This window comes from Ostrea edulis, chromosome 2, assembly GCF_947568905.1.
Source record: "Ostrea edulis chromosome 2, xbOstEdul1.1, whole genome shotgun sequence".
NCBI classification, from domain to species: domain Eukaryota; kingdom Metazoa; phylum Mollusca; class Bivalvia; order Ostreida; family Ostreidae; genus Ostrea; species Ostrea edulis.
The window spans coordinates 2,364,101-2,383,511 of NC_079165.1; the positions used below are offsets into that span (position 1 = coordinate 2,364,101).

Genomic DNA, 19,411 nt, shown 5'->3' on the forward strand with positions numbered 1-19,411 from the left:
CATTATGTCTAATACAACTTGTTAAGTTTGATAACATTATGTCTAGTACAACTTCTTAAGTTTGATTATGTCTAGTACAGCTTGTCAAGTCTGATAAAATTATGTCTAGCATAGCTTGTTAAGTTTGATAACATTATGTCTAGTATAGCTTGGTACGTTTGGTAACATTATGCCTTATATAGCTTGTTAAATTTAATAACATTATGTTTAGTATAGCTTGTTAACATCTTGAATAGCTTATTAAGTTTGAAAACATTATTTTAGTATAGCTTGTTAAGTTTGATAACATTATGTCTAGTATAGCTTGGTACAATTGGTAACATTATGCCTTATATAGTTTGTTAAATTTAATAACATTATGTTTAGTATAGCTTGTTAACATCTTGAATAGCTTATTAAGTTTGAAAACATTATTTTAGTATAGCTTGTTAAGTTTGATAACATTATGTCTAGTACAGCTTGTTAAGTCTGATAAAATTATGTCTAGTACAGTTTGTTAAGTCTGATAACATTATTTCTAGTATAGCTTCGTTTAGTCCAGATTGCTAAGCTAGACTGTTAGTAGTGGGTCTAGTTCAGACATCTAAACTAGACTGTTAGTAGTGGGTCTAGTTCAGATTTCTAAGCTAGGCTATTAGTAGTGGGTTTAGTTCAGATCGCTAAACTTAACTGTTAGTAGTGGGTCTAGTTCAGATTTCTGAGCTAAACTGTTAGTAGTGTAGATTGATAAAAGTCGGTTTAGAACACTGCACTAAGCTACTTTAACAGTAGCTACAGGTCGGTAAGGCTGTTAACAGTAGATCTACTACAGGTCGGTAAGGCTGTTAACAGTAGATCTACTACAGGTCGGTAAGGCTGTTAACAGTGACTCCAGTACAGCTCGCTAAGCTACACTGTTACATGTAGTAGTGAGTTTAATTCAGATTGCTCAGCTAGACTGTCGATAGTGGGTCTAGTTCACATTGCTAAGGTAGGGTGTTAGTAGTGGGTTTAGTTCAGATCTCTAAGCTTAACTGTTAGTAGTGGGTCTAGTTCAGATTGCTAAGCTAGACTGTTGATAGTGTGTCTAGTTTAAATTGATAAGCTAGGCCGTTGAATGTTGATAGTGGGTCTAGTGTGGCTTTCTAAGCTAGACTGTAGTGGGTCTAGTTCAAATGCTAAGCTATTAATAGTGGGTTTAATTCAGATGGCTAAGTTAGAATGTTAGTAGTGGATCTAGTTCAGATTGCTAAGCTAGACTTTTAGTAGTAGGTCTAGTTCATGTTGCTAAGCTTTATTGTTAGTAGTAGGTCTAGTTCAGGTTGTTAAGCTAGACTGTTAATAGTGGGTTTAGTGCAGATGGCTAAGCTAGAATGTTACTAGTGGATTTAGTTCAGATTACTAAGCTAGACGTTTAATTGTAGGTCTAATTCATATTGCTAAGCTAAAGTGTTAATAGTGGGTTTAGTTCAGATTGCTAAGCTAGATTGCTGATAATGGGTCTAGTTTAGCTCGCTAAGCTAGACTGTTAGTAACGTGTCTAGTTTAGCTCGCTAAGCTAGTCTGTTAGTAGTGGGTTTAATGTAGCTTGTTACATGCAAGGTTGTTAACACTGAGTGTAGCACAGCTCACTAAGGCTGTTAACATTGAGCGTAGCACAGCTCACTAAAGCTATTAACATTGATCGTAGCACAAGCTGACTAAGGCTGTTAACATTGGGCGTAGCACAGCTGACTAAGGCTTTAACATTGAGTGTAGCACAGCTCACTAAGGCTGTTAACATTGAGTGTAGCACAGCTCACTAAGGCTGTTCACATTGAGTGTAGCACAGCTCACTAAGGCTGTTAACATTGAGTGTAGCACAGCTCACTAAGGCTGTTAACATTGAGTGTAGCACAGCTTACTAAGGCTGTTAACATTGAGTGTAGCACAGCTCACTAAGGCTGTTAACATTGAGTGTAGCACAGCTCACTAAGGCTGTTAACATTGAGCGTAGCACAGCTCACTAAGGCTGTTAACATTGAGTGTAGCACAGCTGACTAAGGCTGTTAACATTGAGTGTAGCACAGCTCACTAAGGCTGTTAACATTGAGTGCAGCACAGCTGACTAAGGCTGTTAACATTGAGTGTAGCACAGCTGACTAAGGCTTTAACATTGAGTGTAGCACAGCTCACTCAGGCTATTAACATTGAGTGTAGCACAGCTCACTAAGGCTTTAACATTGAGTGTAGCACAGCTCACTCAGGCTATTAACATTGAGTGTAGCACAGCTGACTAAGGCTGTTAACATTGAGTGTAGCACAGCTCACTAAGGTTGTTAACATTGAGTGTAGCACAGCTTTCTAAGGCTGTTAACATTGAGTGTAGCACAGCTCACTAAGGCTGGTAACATTGAGTGTAACACAGCTCACTAAGGCTGTTAACATTGAGCGTAGCACAGCTCACTAAGGCTGTTAACATTGAGTGTAGCACAGCTCACTAAGGCTGTTAACATTGAGTGTAACACAGCTGACTAAGGCTGTTAACATTGAGTGTAGCACAGCTCACTAAGGCTGTTAACATTGAGTGTAGCACAGCTCACTAAGGCTGTTAACATTGAGTGTAGCACAGCTCACTATGGCTGTTAATATCACATGATACTAGGTACATTGAAAAGTTCAGTCATCGATGAGACACGACACTTTTGCCGATTAGAGTCATTAAAACAACAAAATATTTAGGATTGAAATACAAACATGAATTAAGTAAATCTTGAATATTGCACAAAACGGTAGGCCCCTTACCGATAAATGCTCTATTACTTTCGATCTTATTCAGAAGATTTTCATAAAGGAGATATAGAAAACATTAGTCAAAGTCACAATTTTCTTTCACATCGCATCCACTAGATAATTGAATTAAATATTCAGGTAAATTTAAAAGGGTATTGAAACTTAACTTTGAAGAGTTTGCTATATTAATTTGCGACAAATTGTTGTTTAAATAAGAAAGTAAAGATAGATCGATATGTATTGAAAGCATCGGACTTGAACTTACAACTCATTCATCAAATTAAATGACGTTAACACGATCTCCTGCTGAACGCATGCCCAAGTCTATTTTCGGTTTTTTGAGCAAACACTGTAAGGGTCATAACGACATAGTGGAATTTATCCACAGTAAAAGATTTCAAAAGAACTTTCTGGCTGATACACAGAATTGTCAATGATTAAGTGAAGATACCAGTGATCAATCCTGTGTAAAGAGAAGGGCTATACCAGGATATACCAGGGGTGGGATCAGGTGCATAGGAGAAATAAGCATCCCCCTGTTGAGCGGTCACACACACAATGTGGGATATGGTATGAAGTGGTTATAATGCACATATTTGGGGCATGTTAATTGTATTTAATGTCAAGGTCATGCAGTTTTTTTTCAAATTCAATAGTTTGATTTCGATATCAATGTCAAAGTTTTACCGGTATTCCCTTTTCTCTCATTTTCTCTAATTGTTCAGACGTTCGATCTTTTAACTCTTGTATTTTAAGTTTCATATTTTCCGTATTGTTTTTACACCCATTCCCGGAATAAAAAAATCAAAACATGATATTCAGTCACAGGCACTTCATTCGATCCAAATATTTCCATTCAATGCATGTGATCCACGCATTCTGTAAAATGTGAATGCTTTTGTGAAGCTTCGGGAAAAAATGAAGAACAAAATAAGATCACTGAGGTTGGTTCATATTCCTGGAACATCTTTCATTGAACTCTGACCTCTAATTCTTTGAGCATTTGCTTGATTTACTGCCGGGGTAGCAATTACTATTGCCTTTACATTCTAACAGTAAATCAAAATATAGGCCTACATGAATATGCAAGAAACAACCGGTGCTAGTATTTTTATTACAAACTTAACATCTACAAGCAACACATTTATAAAAAAAAAAATGATAATAAATTGTGGTCAAGAAACCGAAAATAGTGCGTTTTTAAAAATGTCATAGACATTGTAAGATACGTAATCACAGAGGTTAATGACGTGTATGATTTGTAATCGCATAAGTTAGTGATGTATATGTAAGATGTGTAATCACATAGGTTAGTGACGTGTATGTAAGATGTGCAATCACATAGGTTAGTGATGTAAATGTAAGATGTGTAATAACAGAGGTTAATGACGTGTAAGATACGTAATCACAGAGATCAATGACGTGTATGTAAGATACGAAATCACAGAGATTTATTGGTGTGTATGTAAGATTTGTAATCACAGAGATTAATGACGTGTATGTGTTTTATACAGGGGTCTCCTGTTGAAGTTCTGATGCTCAGTTAGACAGCTTCTAACTGGGTTTATTTCAACCAATGGCGGTGACACTGGGTAATGCAGTATTGTGGAGACCGCGTAGTGATACAGTACCAACACAAAATGGCCGCTACCCTGTTCTGAGATTGCCAACCAGTTTTTCCATTTTCTCCTACAATAAAAATGAACCTTCATAAATACAGGTTTTCGTGGGTGTTTCTCTTAATTGCTGTTGACTTTTGAAAGTCCAAACTCTTTCCTTGTTCTCAGTATGTGTTATTGATACACAATTAAAGGGATCGGAAAGGTCCTTATACATTCCTTTATACTTTTTAAAAACAAAAATGTAGAAAAAGGGCAAATTTACAAAATAAAATATCGCAACTTTTTTCCTTATCAAACAATCATTTCTCAAGAATTGTAGACAATCACATCGATTTAGCGGATATTTTTTTTAATGACCAGATCTGAATAATTCAAATTTACCTATGTTTAGAAACCTCGCAGAATACTGAAAATTTACGTCTACTTTTAATTTTTCATGACAGTTTCTAAAAGAAATTACTTGAAGACCATCAAAACGTCAAGCTCTATCTGAATAATTTTAAATCATGTTTACATTAGGAGGAATAATGCCAACGTGTAGACTAAAAGTTAATTAGCGCAAGATAAATTACCTGCATGACTTGATGACCTCAATACCTAGACAACATCGTGTGAAACGTACATTCCAATGTATCTCCGTGTTGTTAAACTTGTACGGAAAACGATTCTAAAAGTTCCTTTTCATATATGATATACTTTGTACTGTATAAGGAAGTACAGAAACGTTGAAATATATAATTACATGGACTTACAATAGCATCCAAATCACTGGAAGGTCATTTCTATTTCAAGTGATATCGATATGTTTTTAACAATTGTAATTGTGCTGCGGAAATGGCCTACTAAATTTTTGTCCTGTATTAATTAAACCATTGAAACGTTGCCTTCAGAAGAAATATAAAGAAAAGGTGAACATTTGATTAATTAAAAGGATCATAAACATATAGATGTTGTATGATTTGGTACATCTGTACAATGACCTGGGAATCTGCGTGACTGCTTATTACTTAACTGGTTCTACACCGCTGACGATTTTCTACATAATTATCAATAGGCTTGGATATTTGTACAAATTTTATGTGGATTCGATGATAAAAAAAAAAAGATTTCAAAGGAGACGCATTTACATTTTTGTACGATGTCGCATATATTCAAAACCACAAGACAAAATTTCTGAAGGACACACATGTAATTGATAAAATGCAAATATTTGAAATCATGTTATAACGGCTCGTGAAAACGTAAATTAAATGCGTTAGGAATGATTTATCATAGTATTGGTCGATAGGTAGTTGAAGTTTAATTTATACCTCTGAACACCTACTAATTTATAAACCCCCCAACACTCGGTACAGGTGTCATTTAAAACTAGTGCCGAACAAATAATCATTAAAATGGATTTACTATAATAATAGTTGATTAAGTTCCTATTTTCATCGAAATACCTAAAGTCTAAGTGATTACAGTTTAAACGAAGAACTGAAATTGTATAGTATACCGTTTGTTTAATATATACAAATTAACGTTATTAGCCAGGCACCTGCTCATACTTATAGCGGTGCACAGTAATAAATGTTCCATTTTTATAACATCAATTACAAAGCACCTGACTGTTATATATGTAAAATGTGTAACATAAATGCCCCACAAAGCTTATTACGAAAAATACTAAATTAAGTATTCAAAAGAAGGCAACAAAAAAGTTTACATCGTGAATCGGTTTATAATTTTTTTCCCCAGTTATTATTTTGGAAACACATTACCTCGCAGAATTAATCTTTCGGGGAAAACCACACGAGGAGTTGTAGGGCGAATTCTTTTTGTTTCTGAAATTTAAAGATGTTTTGTTAGATCTATAATCTACGTTGACTAATAAGAAACAAATATTAATTTGTATTGAATGTCTACAAACCCTGCACTCTGATCATATCGACATACAACATTCTGTTTCGCAAAATCCATGTGTTAAAAAATCCTTAGCAGACTCACCCTCCCAAACGAAAAAAAAAAAATCAATGCCCACTAAATACACGTACTTGAACAAAAATTCAGACAATAGAGTTGATATAAAAAAATTTAAATTTCAGACACTTGAAATATTTTTTGTAAATTTCAGACACTTAAGATATACATTTTTTTAAATTCAGACACTTGAGCTACTATAATTTTCTCTGTGATACCTATCATTAAGCTAACCTCGGCAGAACTAACACCAGACTCACCTCTTTGCTGCAGACTCTTAGAGGTGGCCGTCCCGGCTAAGTTATCATGCCTCTTGGATTCTTTGGGTTCATTTTCTAAAATGTCAACATATTTGAAATGAAATGTATTTTTTCAGCTGCAAAATAGAATTTGTTTTTGCAGTGTATGCGGACGTTGAACGTATTAGTATGCACCTGACAACGCCCATTGTTGAATGTGTCAAAATAATGTTAGACCAATAGCAATCTATCGTTTCAAAATCAAAATTTGGACCTGATTGGTGTCTGGTTTATGCTCAAATTCAATGTTGATTCCACAACGTAACACCAATACACGTACACAAATAATGTTTGATAATTCATTATCATGTTTCAGAAAAAGAAGGGGCAAAAGAAGGAAACAATGGATGTGTGAAAATTTGAAAATGTTTCGCAGGGAAATTCTTTGAGAGGGGGGGGGGGGCACGATAGTTACTCCACTTAATTTATTGCTAAACGATTAGTTATTTTCATAAGCTCTTTACTTAAATTTTATAAATCTGTGTGAAATTGCTTTAAAAGGTTTCAGAAGTTAGAGTTTCATCGCCGTGTGTAAACATACCCGGTGAGACTTAAAACAAGTACATGTACAGGTAAGTAGTGCCCAGCGAGATACAAAACAGGTAGGAATAGCCAACGAGTACATGTATATAGAAAAAAACAATAATAGATTAAAACAAATAGCAATACCTGGCGAGATTTACAACAAATAGCAATACCTGGCGAGATTTAAAACAAATAGCGATACCTGGCGAGATTTAAAACAAATAGCGATACCTGGCGAGATTTAAAACAAATAGAAATACCTGGCGAGATTTAAAACAAACATAAGAAAATCCAACAACAATAGGTTAAAACAAATAGCGATACCTGGCGAGATTTAAAACAAATAGCGATACCTAGCGAGATTTAAAACAAATAGCGATACCCGGCGAGATTTAAAACAAATGGAAATACCTAGCGTGTATAGAAAAAAATTCAACAATAATAGATTAAAACACATAGCGATACCGGGCGAGATTTAAAGGACCTAGCGATACCCGGCGAGATTTAAAAACAAATAGCGATACCTGCGAGATTTAACACATATAAAAGATACCCGGCGTGATTCAAAACAATTAGCGATGCTCAGCGAGATTTAAAATCAAATAGCGATACCTGCGAAATTTAACACAGATAAAAGATATCCGGCGTGATTTAAACAAATATCGATTTTCGGCGAGATTTAAAATCAAATAGCGATACCCGGCGAGATTTAAAACAAATGGAAATACCTAGCGTGTATAGAAGAAAATTCAACAATAATAGATTAAAACACATAGCGATACCGGGCGAGATTTAAAAACAAATAGCGATACCTGCGAGATTTAACACAGATAAAAGATACCCGGCGTGATTCAAAACAATTAGCGATGCTCGGCGAGATTTAAAATCAAATAGCGATACCTGCGAAATTTAACACAGATAAAAGATATCCGGCCTGATTTAAACAAATATCGATTTTCGGCAAGATTTAAAATCAAATAGCGATACCTGTGAGATTTAACACAGATAAAGAGATACCCAATGTGATTTAAAACAAATAGCGATGCTCGGCGAGATTTAGCAACACATAAAGAGGTACCCGGCGAGATGTCAATACTAATTACCCGGACACTCTGAAGGAGAGGAAATTGAACTCGTTCTATGATGATTTTAATGCTTGATTATAAGAATCTAATAAGAATTATGATTGCAAGTCCTGGTTTCTCTACAAATGTATATAGACTGTATGCAAAACGTTCGTTCAGAAACTGTTGAACTTATACCTAGTATTATCGCGGCGGTATAGTGGTGAAGAAAGTAAACAGGTGCTTACTACAGAAATAATTTAATAATAAAACAAAAAATTGCAAGAATTCAAATAATTTTCAACATTTCATTAACAATGTTCCAAACTATTCCTTAATCACCACATAAACTTACAACAAATTTATTATATGTACATGTAAAATGTAAATTAAGAGATATAGGCGAGTGTCATACCTCTTCGTCGTATGGGTCTGCTCCTATTTTCGTTGTTTTGGGCATCAATCACCACTAATGATAAGCACACACTGATGAGAATTACGAACAGCGACAAGGATGTCATCTTCACTTGAGTCCTCAATCAAATCTAAGCATCGCCAGTCCGATAACTTTCATATATAAACAAACAGGCAGCTACCCACGCGGTCTACAGGCCATAAATTATCAAACCCGAACATCAAGGAAATATTGTAATCGTTTTGGATGCTACAATAAATTTACGGTAGTAAATACCTTTCAATGAGCAAAATGCGACACGAACGGGACAGCATCGAATTCGGTTCCATACGTGACATGACAGAGGTAACGAGGGAAGTACAGCCCACTGTCGTCTGATACGCCAGATATCGCGTGCCATTACTCCACAAACCAAAAATATCACCTTCTGATCTGTCAGGCATCATTCAGATTGTTATGTTGTTCAGTGCAGTTTGATATGACATTTAACAAGTCGTATATAGGAGCCTCATACTTTATGCACAAAAAAGACTCAAAGGGACAAAGGGGTTAAAAATACACCACATTCTTGGAGCTTGATGAAACACATATTATCTTTATCAATGGTAAAGTGAAGAAAATGTAGGGTCTTATTTCAATTACCGAAAACAAAGTAAATCATTATTGTTTTAAATATCCTCTAACTGTACTTTTATAATTTCATCTCATTAACAACAATGGAGACGATTTGATTTATATTTGTCAGTTGTATCTATTAAAGTATGTAAACACTCATTCCTCTAGCTTTGGATTCAGTAATGTCTTTGATAACGTTGGCCAAAAATAATAAAATCCTTCCAACAATAGCACACAAACATATGAAATCATCTTGTTACTTCTTAGAATGATTGATTGATTGTACATTAACGTCCCTCTCGTGAATTTTTCACTCATATGGAGACGTCACCATTGCTGGTGGAGGGCTGCATAATTTAGGACTATGTCCGGCGCTTACGGCCTTTGAGCAGGGAGGGATCTTTATTGTGCCACACCTACTGTGACACGGAGCCTCGGTTTTTGTAGTCTCATCCGAAGGACCGCTCCATTTTGTCGCCTCATACGACAAGCAAGGGGTATTGACGACCTATTCTAACCCGGATCCCCCACGGGATACTTTTTACTGTGTCATCTGCATTGGGACAATGTTATTTCACAGCATTCTACATTTGACGCCCATTTCCCCCTTCCCTTCGTTATCTTGCCTAGTATCCTAGTGGTTAGAACGTGAAAGGTCCAGGGATTGAATCGCGATCCCGACGCCTCATAAATTTTTCATGTACCTTCTTAACCTACTTAAAAAAATTCTGACACACTTTGATTTTTTCTATTATAGGGTCAATTAGAACTAAAATTTGACGTACTTTGAAGACATCTTTTCAAAATGCTTAAATGTTAGGATATGTAAGTGATTTTTGATACAAATTTTAACACGGAATTCGCATGTTCGATAGGATAATGTTGCCCGGTTGAACTTTAATTCCAAAGAAATGAAAAAAATCGTTTCGTCCACAAAAACGTTATTTGTCCGTTGCCAACCAATTTCATTTTGTATGAGACTAGCGTCATATGCAACTGAAATTATTCATACAATTGCATCATCATTTAAATCCTATATTGCAAAACTCCCTAATTTCTTTATTTCAGATTTCTCGCACCATTTTATAAGTTTAATGACAAACAACAAATCTACGGAAATTGAAAGATACATAAATTGATGTAGTATTGAATTTTTATCCTTGTAAGAAGCAGGTACAGTTTCTACAGTCATCTAGCCCAGAAAATTGATGATTTCAATAGGATATTCCAAAATCTGCCATTCCAAAAGAGAATATATAAGAAAACCCAAACTACATTTGATTTGATTCAAAATTGCTTCATGTTGTAATGACAAGAGCGTGAAGTTGGCATAAAAGTGCCAAAAATGCCAAAATCAATGAAAAAAATCATAAATTCAGGGGTTTTCCTTTCAGAAAACATGCAGTCTATGCGTCGAGCAAATTCATATTCAAATATATTTTTTATCGTCTATTAATAAACAATACATATTAATTTCATTTTGCTCAACAGATGGGCACACCTTTTCCTAGGCAATAATCTGGATGAAATTTAGTTCAGTTATTACGCTTTGTTTGAAAAAGGGCGGGAAAAAGTCTTATTCATGACGTAATAATGCTATCAATACGGAACTTTCGGGATATGCCGGAACGACCGATTATATTTGACGTTTATACACCACGGTCACGTGATAATAACCAATTGTAGGGTGAAGTTAACATCGATACATATAGTGTTTCGCTAACAGACGGTCCGTAAAGAGCTATGCGCAGTCCCACGATGACGATCCAAGTCATTATTGGTGCTTAGTACCTGGGTGTAAATTAGATGGAAGGGAAAGGCGCATTTAGAAGCGTACCACTGGATGCAAGGCGTGAAGTTTTACTGATATCCTCAAGATATTCCCTAGATTTATTTCCCGCGCCGACTCGCATAATTTAATTAATTGTATTTTCCTATGAAATGGTTGTAGTGACTCCTTTCTTTCAAAGATAGCATTCAAATGCAGGAAATTGATAGCAATTGAAATATTCCATGTTTGATTACTTAGTTGTTATTGTAATCCGGAAGTGACATGCCCTACAATAACGTTCAACGCGCGATAAAAGTCAGAGTGGATCCGTATCTCGAAAGTCCCGTATTAAGCAATAACTTTGATTTAGTATACTTGGCATATATTTAACTTACTTTAAACACGGATCAAGCTTAATTCAAGACACATTTAAAACAGAGAAAATTTTTGGGCTTTTTTATATACACAATCGTACCTTGTTCTTTCAGTGTAAAACTGCAATTTTTCAAGAGAAAATAAAAGACCTAATATGATTCTACCGATGAACTACGAAAAAAGCAATATCACGTCTTCATTTGCTGTGCACATCACATAGTTATCGGAATAACTGTGACATTCTGAATTATAACTCACACTCCTCTTGATTATTGTTATAATGCCCATACAGTGGCAGAAACCAATCAATGATTAGCCTCTAGATGACATGCATGTGCTTAGAAACATTTTCACTTAATAAATCTGGTATAAACACAACGTATTTCGAAATACCAATCGGCATGTTCTTGTTTAAAAACACATTCCAAATTTATCATTTTTTATACAATCTATTTTCATTATCATCTTTCAATATTCAAGTTCAAGCCTATTGGTCCAGGCCAAATATTTCACCATCAACTAGATCTGATCCTCCCAGATTGAGGGGAAAAAAACCCAAGACACAAGATGAGGAAGTCTTCATTATTGATAGGTGTCGAACGCAGAGAGCAACCGCCGCCCCTGATTTGTGCAGAGTTTCGGTGTGATGGTGCACTCTTATACCTGTCTCTCGTTCAGTGATTTATTGTTTCCAGTTCTCTATGATTTGTCAATACTGCCTTTCTGGGCTCCACCATACCTTATTTCATCTGCGTGTATTCAAATTTAGTCAACTTTGTCTTGTAACAAAGAGCAAATTTTGATTCTCGGCATGGATTTACATTTCCTTTAATTTAGACAACATCTAACCTTTGAAACAGATCAGATAACCTTGATTTACAATATCGATCAACATATTCCGTTCTTCTCAAACAGAGAGAATATGAATTTACAAGTCTATCAATTGAGCATCGGGGACGAGGCCTTCATTTATGAGAGTACACAGAAAAATAGTACGTCATGGCTGCTTTTGGACAACATCTTTGTCATTGTAAACATTAGGTAGCGATGTTTTATGGTGTCTGTTGGAGATTTTCATTTTTACCCCAGGGTGTACGTGTTGCGGTAATGATAACACTACCAATAACATTTCTTTATTTGTAATTTCACGGCCCATTCGTGAATGTTTCATTCAATTAGAGACCTATCCGATTGTTGGTGGAGTATCATGCATGACAAGGGCATTCCGATTGTTTGGTTCTATCCGAAAAATCTGCGACTCTTCTGATGTTGAACGCTTGGTGAAGGAAGTATCACAACATGTGTTAAAGGTCTTGACAGGACCGCCTGGATCCAGAGAGGAACCCGTAACCTCCCCCTTGTGAAGCGATCGCCCTAGCCGGTTATGTAGACGTGTCAGAAATACTTTCTACATCTGGACAACCCACGAAAACGGAGTGGATGACAAAAAGGTTTAAAAAGATAATCATAAGTTTGCATTTTGAATCTGACAGAATCAATGAGATTCAAGTCTCTTGAATGAGATCGCCATAATTAGATCCCAAGAAGAACAATTTGTACGTAGAGCCCTCTGTCCTCCGGTTTAAAGGTTATTCTTAAATTAGTGTAAAGCAGTAAAACTCTAGCTAATTAATAAAGGATAATTAATAACGCGTGTGTTTAGTATAATGGGTAATCTTAAGTGGTCTTGGGACAAATGTTTGTTGCAACCGCAGTCAAAGTCGTGAAGAGATAAATATGACTAATCTCGGCCACACACAATAAATAATGATCAAAATACTCCAAGAAGATAATTTTGAATTTCAAACTGTTTCGTTTTTAAACCTGACTTTCAATCTTCGCTGACTGTAGCTCAGCTCTACAACTACTATTGACGGCATTGTAAGAAGAAATCTCTCATGTACTGTAAAACACGCTTATAGCGAAGTGCTAGGGACAAGTATTTTGATTCGTTATAAACCTAATTCATTATATCCAATAAGTTCATAATATGTTTTAAAACTACGCTGTAAGCGTGAATTCATGATAAACGATTTCGTTGTAACCGTATTTTACTGTATCTGCTAAGTTTGAGAGAGAAGCAAGTTTTTCTGTATGTCACACATAATTCGTTTATATCAAGTTACTTTCTACTTAGACATTTAAAATAATATGTATGATATCTCATAACAATTAGATAAAACTGTTGAGAGAATAGAAATCATCATAGCAGTAGAAATATAGATACCATTTGATAAAATAGTGTGGTAAATTTGACTTCATGAGAAGTGCCAGTTTTCATTGATTTCACCTATTTTTGTAAGTATGTTTTCTTTCTTTTGATCAAATCAGGCAAAAATTGTGCATTGATTGATTGACTGTATATTGTTTAACGCCCCGCTCAAGAATTTTTTACTTATATGGACACGTCACCAATGCCGGCGAAGGGCTGCATAATTTAGGTATATGCTCAGCGCTTACGACATTTGAACAGGGAGGAATCTTTATCGTGCCACACCTGCTGTGACACGGGGCCTCGGATTTTGCGGTCTCATCCAAAGGACCGCTCCATCTAGTCGCCTTTTACGACAAGCAATGGGTACTGAGGACCTATTATAACCCGGATCCCCACGGGAACCAAAAGTGTGCAAGTAGTATTTTTAACAAATCATTTTCCATAGTATGCTACATTGTCATATATTTCATCGGTGTAATACAGCCTATGTCAGACAAAAACTACAAGAGATATCACATTTTCAACTAATTCTGCACAATTATTCTGTCTTTTTAATTTTTTCCTGCACTTGCAGCCATACATCCAAATATATTGAATTTCATTTCATTCATAATGCACAATTGGTCGGTATTCATCAAAATAATATAAAAAGTCGTTTCTACGATTTTACTAAATCGTAGAAAGGTGAAGATAACGAACAGTGATCAATCTCATAACTCCTATACGCAATACAAAATAGAGTTGTGCAAGCACGGATCCCTGGATATACCAGAAGTGGGATCAAGTGCCTAGGAGGAGTAAACATCCCCTGTCGATCGGTCACACCCGTCGTGAGCCTATATCTTGATCAGGTAAACGGAGTTATCCGTAGTCAAAATCAGTGTGTCAAGGACGGCCTAACAATATATATGAAACAAATCAGACAGCATTGGATCCAATGATGGGTTGTATTTGCTAACTAGATTGTTATAACGACAATGTAATTTGCGAAATGCTGATTTTAAACGAGACTGTTGAAACCTCCGCACCATCAACTTGTTTGTCAAAAGCCTACCTCGATTTAAAAACTGATAATACGCACAGCAATTCTTGTGTATCAAATTGCGGGTATAAAAATTGTTTATACATGTATATAAGTATACTAAATTATCAGTGATCAATCTCATAGGAATACAAAATAGATAGTTGGGCTAACATGAAGCTCTGGATATACAAGAGATGGGATCAGGTGCCTAGGAGGAGTAGGCTCCCCCTGTCGACAGGTCAAACACTAATAAACACTTACAATTTGTTTCTCATGATTTTACTTGATAAATTGAAAAAAACTTAAATACAGGTACAGTGTATTTGCCGCTTTACTCATCTGTATGCTATTAAACATAAACACACTGAATGCTGTGGACACTGTCATATAAAGATACAGATATTTATATACCTGTTCTTTACGGAAAAAAATGTCAGACACTACACCGTTTAGCGCACTACAGAAAATATGCCTGCAGAGCATTGCAGTTCATAACGCCATATGTCACAAATGAAAGGTGAAGAAAACGAACAGTGATCAATCTCATAACTCCTACAAAGAATACAAAATAGAGAGTTGGGAAAACAGACCCCCGGTCATGCCAGAGATGGGATCAGACACCCAGGAGGAGCAGGCATCTCCTGTCGACCGGTTACACTCGCTGTGAGCCCTAATATTTCTTAAATAAATGCATCCTCCCGATGGAGTACATAATGTAATTAACTATGAACAGTTACAGAAACTATATCAACTGGAGTCAATGAACAAATTCAACAAAACACTATGATTATATTCAAATACCCTATGTATTCAGTTTTAAAAGAAACGTTTCAATTCTTTGCTGCTTTCTGGCACCGAAAGCGTGTGATCTTGCCGTGACCTTCAATTCGACATTTAGATATATCGACGATGTATTATCTACTAACAATAATAATGTTCATTCATATGTCGATTCAATATATCCCAGTGAACTCTAAATATAAGACACCACAGAGTCGTCCACTTCTGCTTCATACTTAGATGTTTTATTGAAAGTAGACATTAACGGCAAACTGACAACTCAACTGTATGACAAACGGGATGATTTCAGCTTCCACGTCGTCAACTTCGTATATTTATGTAGCAATATTCCATTCTCACCTGCATATGGTGTTTACATCTCTCAACTGATTCGATACGCAATATCTTGATCTACGTATGGTCAATTTTTAAATCTATTGATTGATGTTTTCCGCCACACTCAACAATTTTTCAGTTATATGGTGACGCCCAGTTTTTATTGGTGGAAGAGAGAACCCAGATACAATGTACCTGGGAAGAGACCACCGACCTTCCGAAAGTAATCTGGGAAACTTTCTCACTTACCGGCGCGAGCGGGACTCGAACCCGCGCCGACAGAGGTGAGAGGCCGTGTGATTTTGAGTGCGATGCTCTAACCCCTCGGCCACGGAGGCCCCTTTTTTAAATCTAAGCAGGCTACTGACAAACAAGTTGATGGTACAAGGGTTCCAACCGTCTCGTTTAAAATCAGCATTTCGCAAATTACATTGTCGTTATAACGATTGAGTTTGCCAATACAACCTATCATTGGGTCATATGCTGTCTGACGTGTTTCATACCGATTGTTAGGCCGTTCTTGGCACACTGATTTTGACTACGGATAACTCCGTTTACCTGATCAAGATATAGGGGTGACGGAGGGTGTGACCGGTCGACAGGGGATGCTTACTCCTCCTAGGCGCTTGATCCCACCTCTGGTATATCCAGGGTTCCGTGGAGGGTTTTTTTGCATGCTTACCGACTATTACAGACAAAATAAAATATCACAAGGTAAGCATGCAAAAAAAAAAACAAAAAAAAACCCCACCAAAAACCAAACAAACAACAACACATATATACATATTTACACGCATGCTGTAGATCCTACAAGATTTATATATTACAATATATGTCATTCAGTGTAAGTCACGTTCCGTTAGTCGTAATACACCCCCACCCCCCAAAAAAGGATACAGAAAGGAAGAACAGAAACAGATCACTGTGCAACAAAGAAACTCCAAAACATTTGTATCCAGGTAGAAATTGTCATGATACGAGTCAGTAATTACTGTAAAACAAACATGTTCACGAAAACATCAATAATGGATATCTGTCTCAAAAACTATTCACCGACGATTTGAATTATTTCGAGTTCCTGTTCTCTAGTGTCGTGCACTAAAGTCGAGAAATTTCAGTTATTACACTCCTCCGACAAAACGATTCATTAATTTGACTCATCCTACAGACAGGCGTATTTTGTGTTTCTCTGACGTTAAAGGACAAGGTCTAGTGCTAAAACCTTCCGTATAGAGACGTGCTTCATAACTTTGGTCATTCATTAAATTTTTAAACATATTTAGCATGGGAAATGGACTGCGTGTGATAATTAGTACATCTCAATGATTTAAACTGTGTTTGTTCTTTACTGTGGTTCACTGAAATGAGAGACCATCAGTTGTACCTCAAATCTGATATGACCCCCCTCCCCCAGGCATCAATATGTGTTGGCCAGTCTATGCTGCTTCGTGCAAATGATGTAAACATGTAACGCGCGCCATGGAATATGCCAGCAGAGCAATTGCTATTCATAACGCCGTGTTCACAGAATAGTCGTTGTTTATTCAGTAATACATGTATATATATGTATACTCAAAAACTTCAGACGTAAAACATACGATGCGATTTGATGCCACGCCAATTGAATTGTCCATAATCACGTGTGAAAGGAGGCTGACCCGTTTTCATACACTCAACCTATGTGCATATCCATATCCCATATGAAGTCGTAAACAATTTTTATGAGGCTATTCATTACATAATCAGGCACTATCTCCAGTTCAGGTGATTACAGTAGCTTAATAAGACCTCACTAACGTCAGTTTAAATCTATAAGCAGAAAACCGACAAGTCAAGAAGGGCCCCCGTGGTAAATCTAAAAATCAGACAGGGTCTCCTTTGCCTAATCCAAGTATCATTCATAAACTTTATGAAAATATTTCCACGTAAACTTTAAGTTATTGTGTGCCCTTGTATGTGCGGACAGACTACAGACGGACAGGGTGATTACTTAAGGAAGCCGTGCATCACCTTTAAATTCTATGAAAATCTTCTCAAGTTATTGTGTGCCCTAAAAAGTGCTATTATTATGTTAAAAATTCTAAGTCCCACCACTATGTAAAAAAAAAAAGGGTGGAAAAATCTGGAGATGAAAGGGGCTCTTCCTCTGTCTAATTCAAATATGAATGAAATTTATATTAAGTTATCGCGTGCCAAAGTACTGATGCAGAAAGAGTGATTACTATATTAGACAAACTCCCAAGGCAGGACACCTGTCGTGGTAGATCAGTGGTAGAGCGTTCGCTTCGTTACCGGTCGTAACTTCCAGCCCCGCTCGTACCATGTCCGCGTCAAATCTAAGACGTTAACATTGGTTACAGTGATTATTGTTAACAGTGATTGCTCCTTCGCAAACGCTCGGCATTTAGAAGTGAGAATCACTAGTCTTTTGGATAGAACTTTAAAACGATGTCCCGTGTTGCGACAGGCATTGGCACAATAAAGAACTTTCACTGCTACAGCCCTGAGTGCTAAGCATATGTGGTACTTCACCTACAGCTGGTGACGTCTCAATATGAGTGAAAAATTCTCGACGGAATGTAAAAACAATCAATCATGGCGGGGCCCTAGTTACAACTTATTAGCTGTTTGAAATTGCAACAAATGGATATCCGGCAGGGGCAAATAAACACTGTTTTTATAGACCAAAAAGAGCGATTTCTGGAGTTTTTAACGTTTTCTGATATTTCATCAGGTTTGGTATGATTAATGTTGAAACCTGCATATCAGCATTTATGGGGACGAATATCCAAAATTACTTCGGAGTAAAAGGACGCTGGCTTCTCTTTTCAGATATTCAAAATGTTAAAATTTTGTGAGTGCACTTAACTTGATGATTCCGTTTTAATTTTGAACTGCTAACAAAATAATATGCAGTCAATCCTCATATCAAAGGGAAGTGGATACACACGTTGCTGGGCGCAAATCAAGATGCATTTTATATGTAACTAAAATCAACAAGAGGTCCGTTGGCCATAACACTAACATGATCTATCTTCCACACACGTAACTGAGACACACACTGTAAACTCTACTGTAAACAAGTCCTGATTGCAGGATCATGATGCGAAGATTTCAAAATTCTACCTAAGGATGATTGCAGATAATTTTCCATCTTCGCTAGCCAAGGGTTTAGGATCCGCTCCGCTTCTCTACAACCCTTGGCTGCATTAGCACGATTTTCTTGACAATTTCCTGCCTATGACTGGATGCCGGTAAAGTCCCCTGCAGAGAACGTGTTACGCCAGAACACGTGCAAGATTAAGGAATGTGTAAACAATTAGTTATTGTCTTCAAAACTCTTCCATTTAATCAGATTTTCGTAGTTTCCATACAACATGGTGGTGTGTAGACTGTGCAATGAGGCTTTGCCTACGAAACAATGTTTATTGATTTTAAATGATTTACGCATTTAAAACAGTGTAACTCACTGATTGAAGCTATTTTTATTTTAACAACACACAAAGTGTAGATGAAAAACGCATTTTCATTGGTTGAACATGATGTAAACCAAACAGTTTGTTTTATCCTTCCGCTAGAGGTGGCCACTCAAAGCTACGAAAATCGTTTTAACGCAGTCAAGGGTTGTAGAGAAGCGGATCGGATCGTAAACCCTTG

General features: G+C 36.5%; 1 protein-coding gene across 1 annotated transcript; it reads right to left on the reverse strand.

Annotated features, from left to right (window-relative positions):
- Positions 1–3,846: 3,846 nt before the first annotated feature.
- On the reverse strand, positions 3,847–8,995 carry LOC125680654 (uncharacterized). The gene is made up of 4 exons (XM_048920354.2): positions 8,639–8,995; positions 6,596–6,670; positions 6,137–6,199; positions 3,847–4,440 (listed from the first exon to the last, which is right to left on the reverse strand). Exons 1-4 carry the CDS (start codon positions 8,742–8,744, stop codon positions 4,316–4,318), a joined length of 369 nt encoding a protein of 122 aa, XP_048776311.1. The 5' UTR covers positions 8,745–8,995; the 3' UTR covers positions 3,847–4,315.
- Between the last annotated feature and the right edge of the window lie 10,416 nt (positions 8,996–19,411).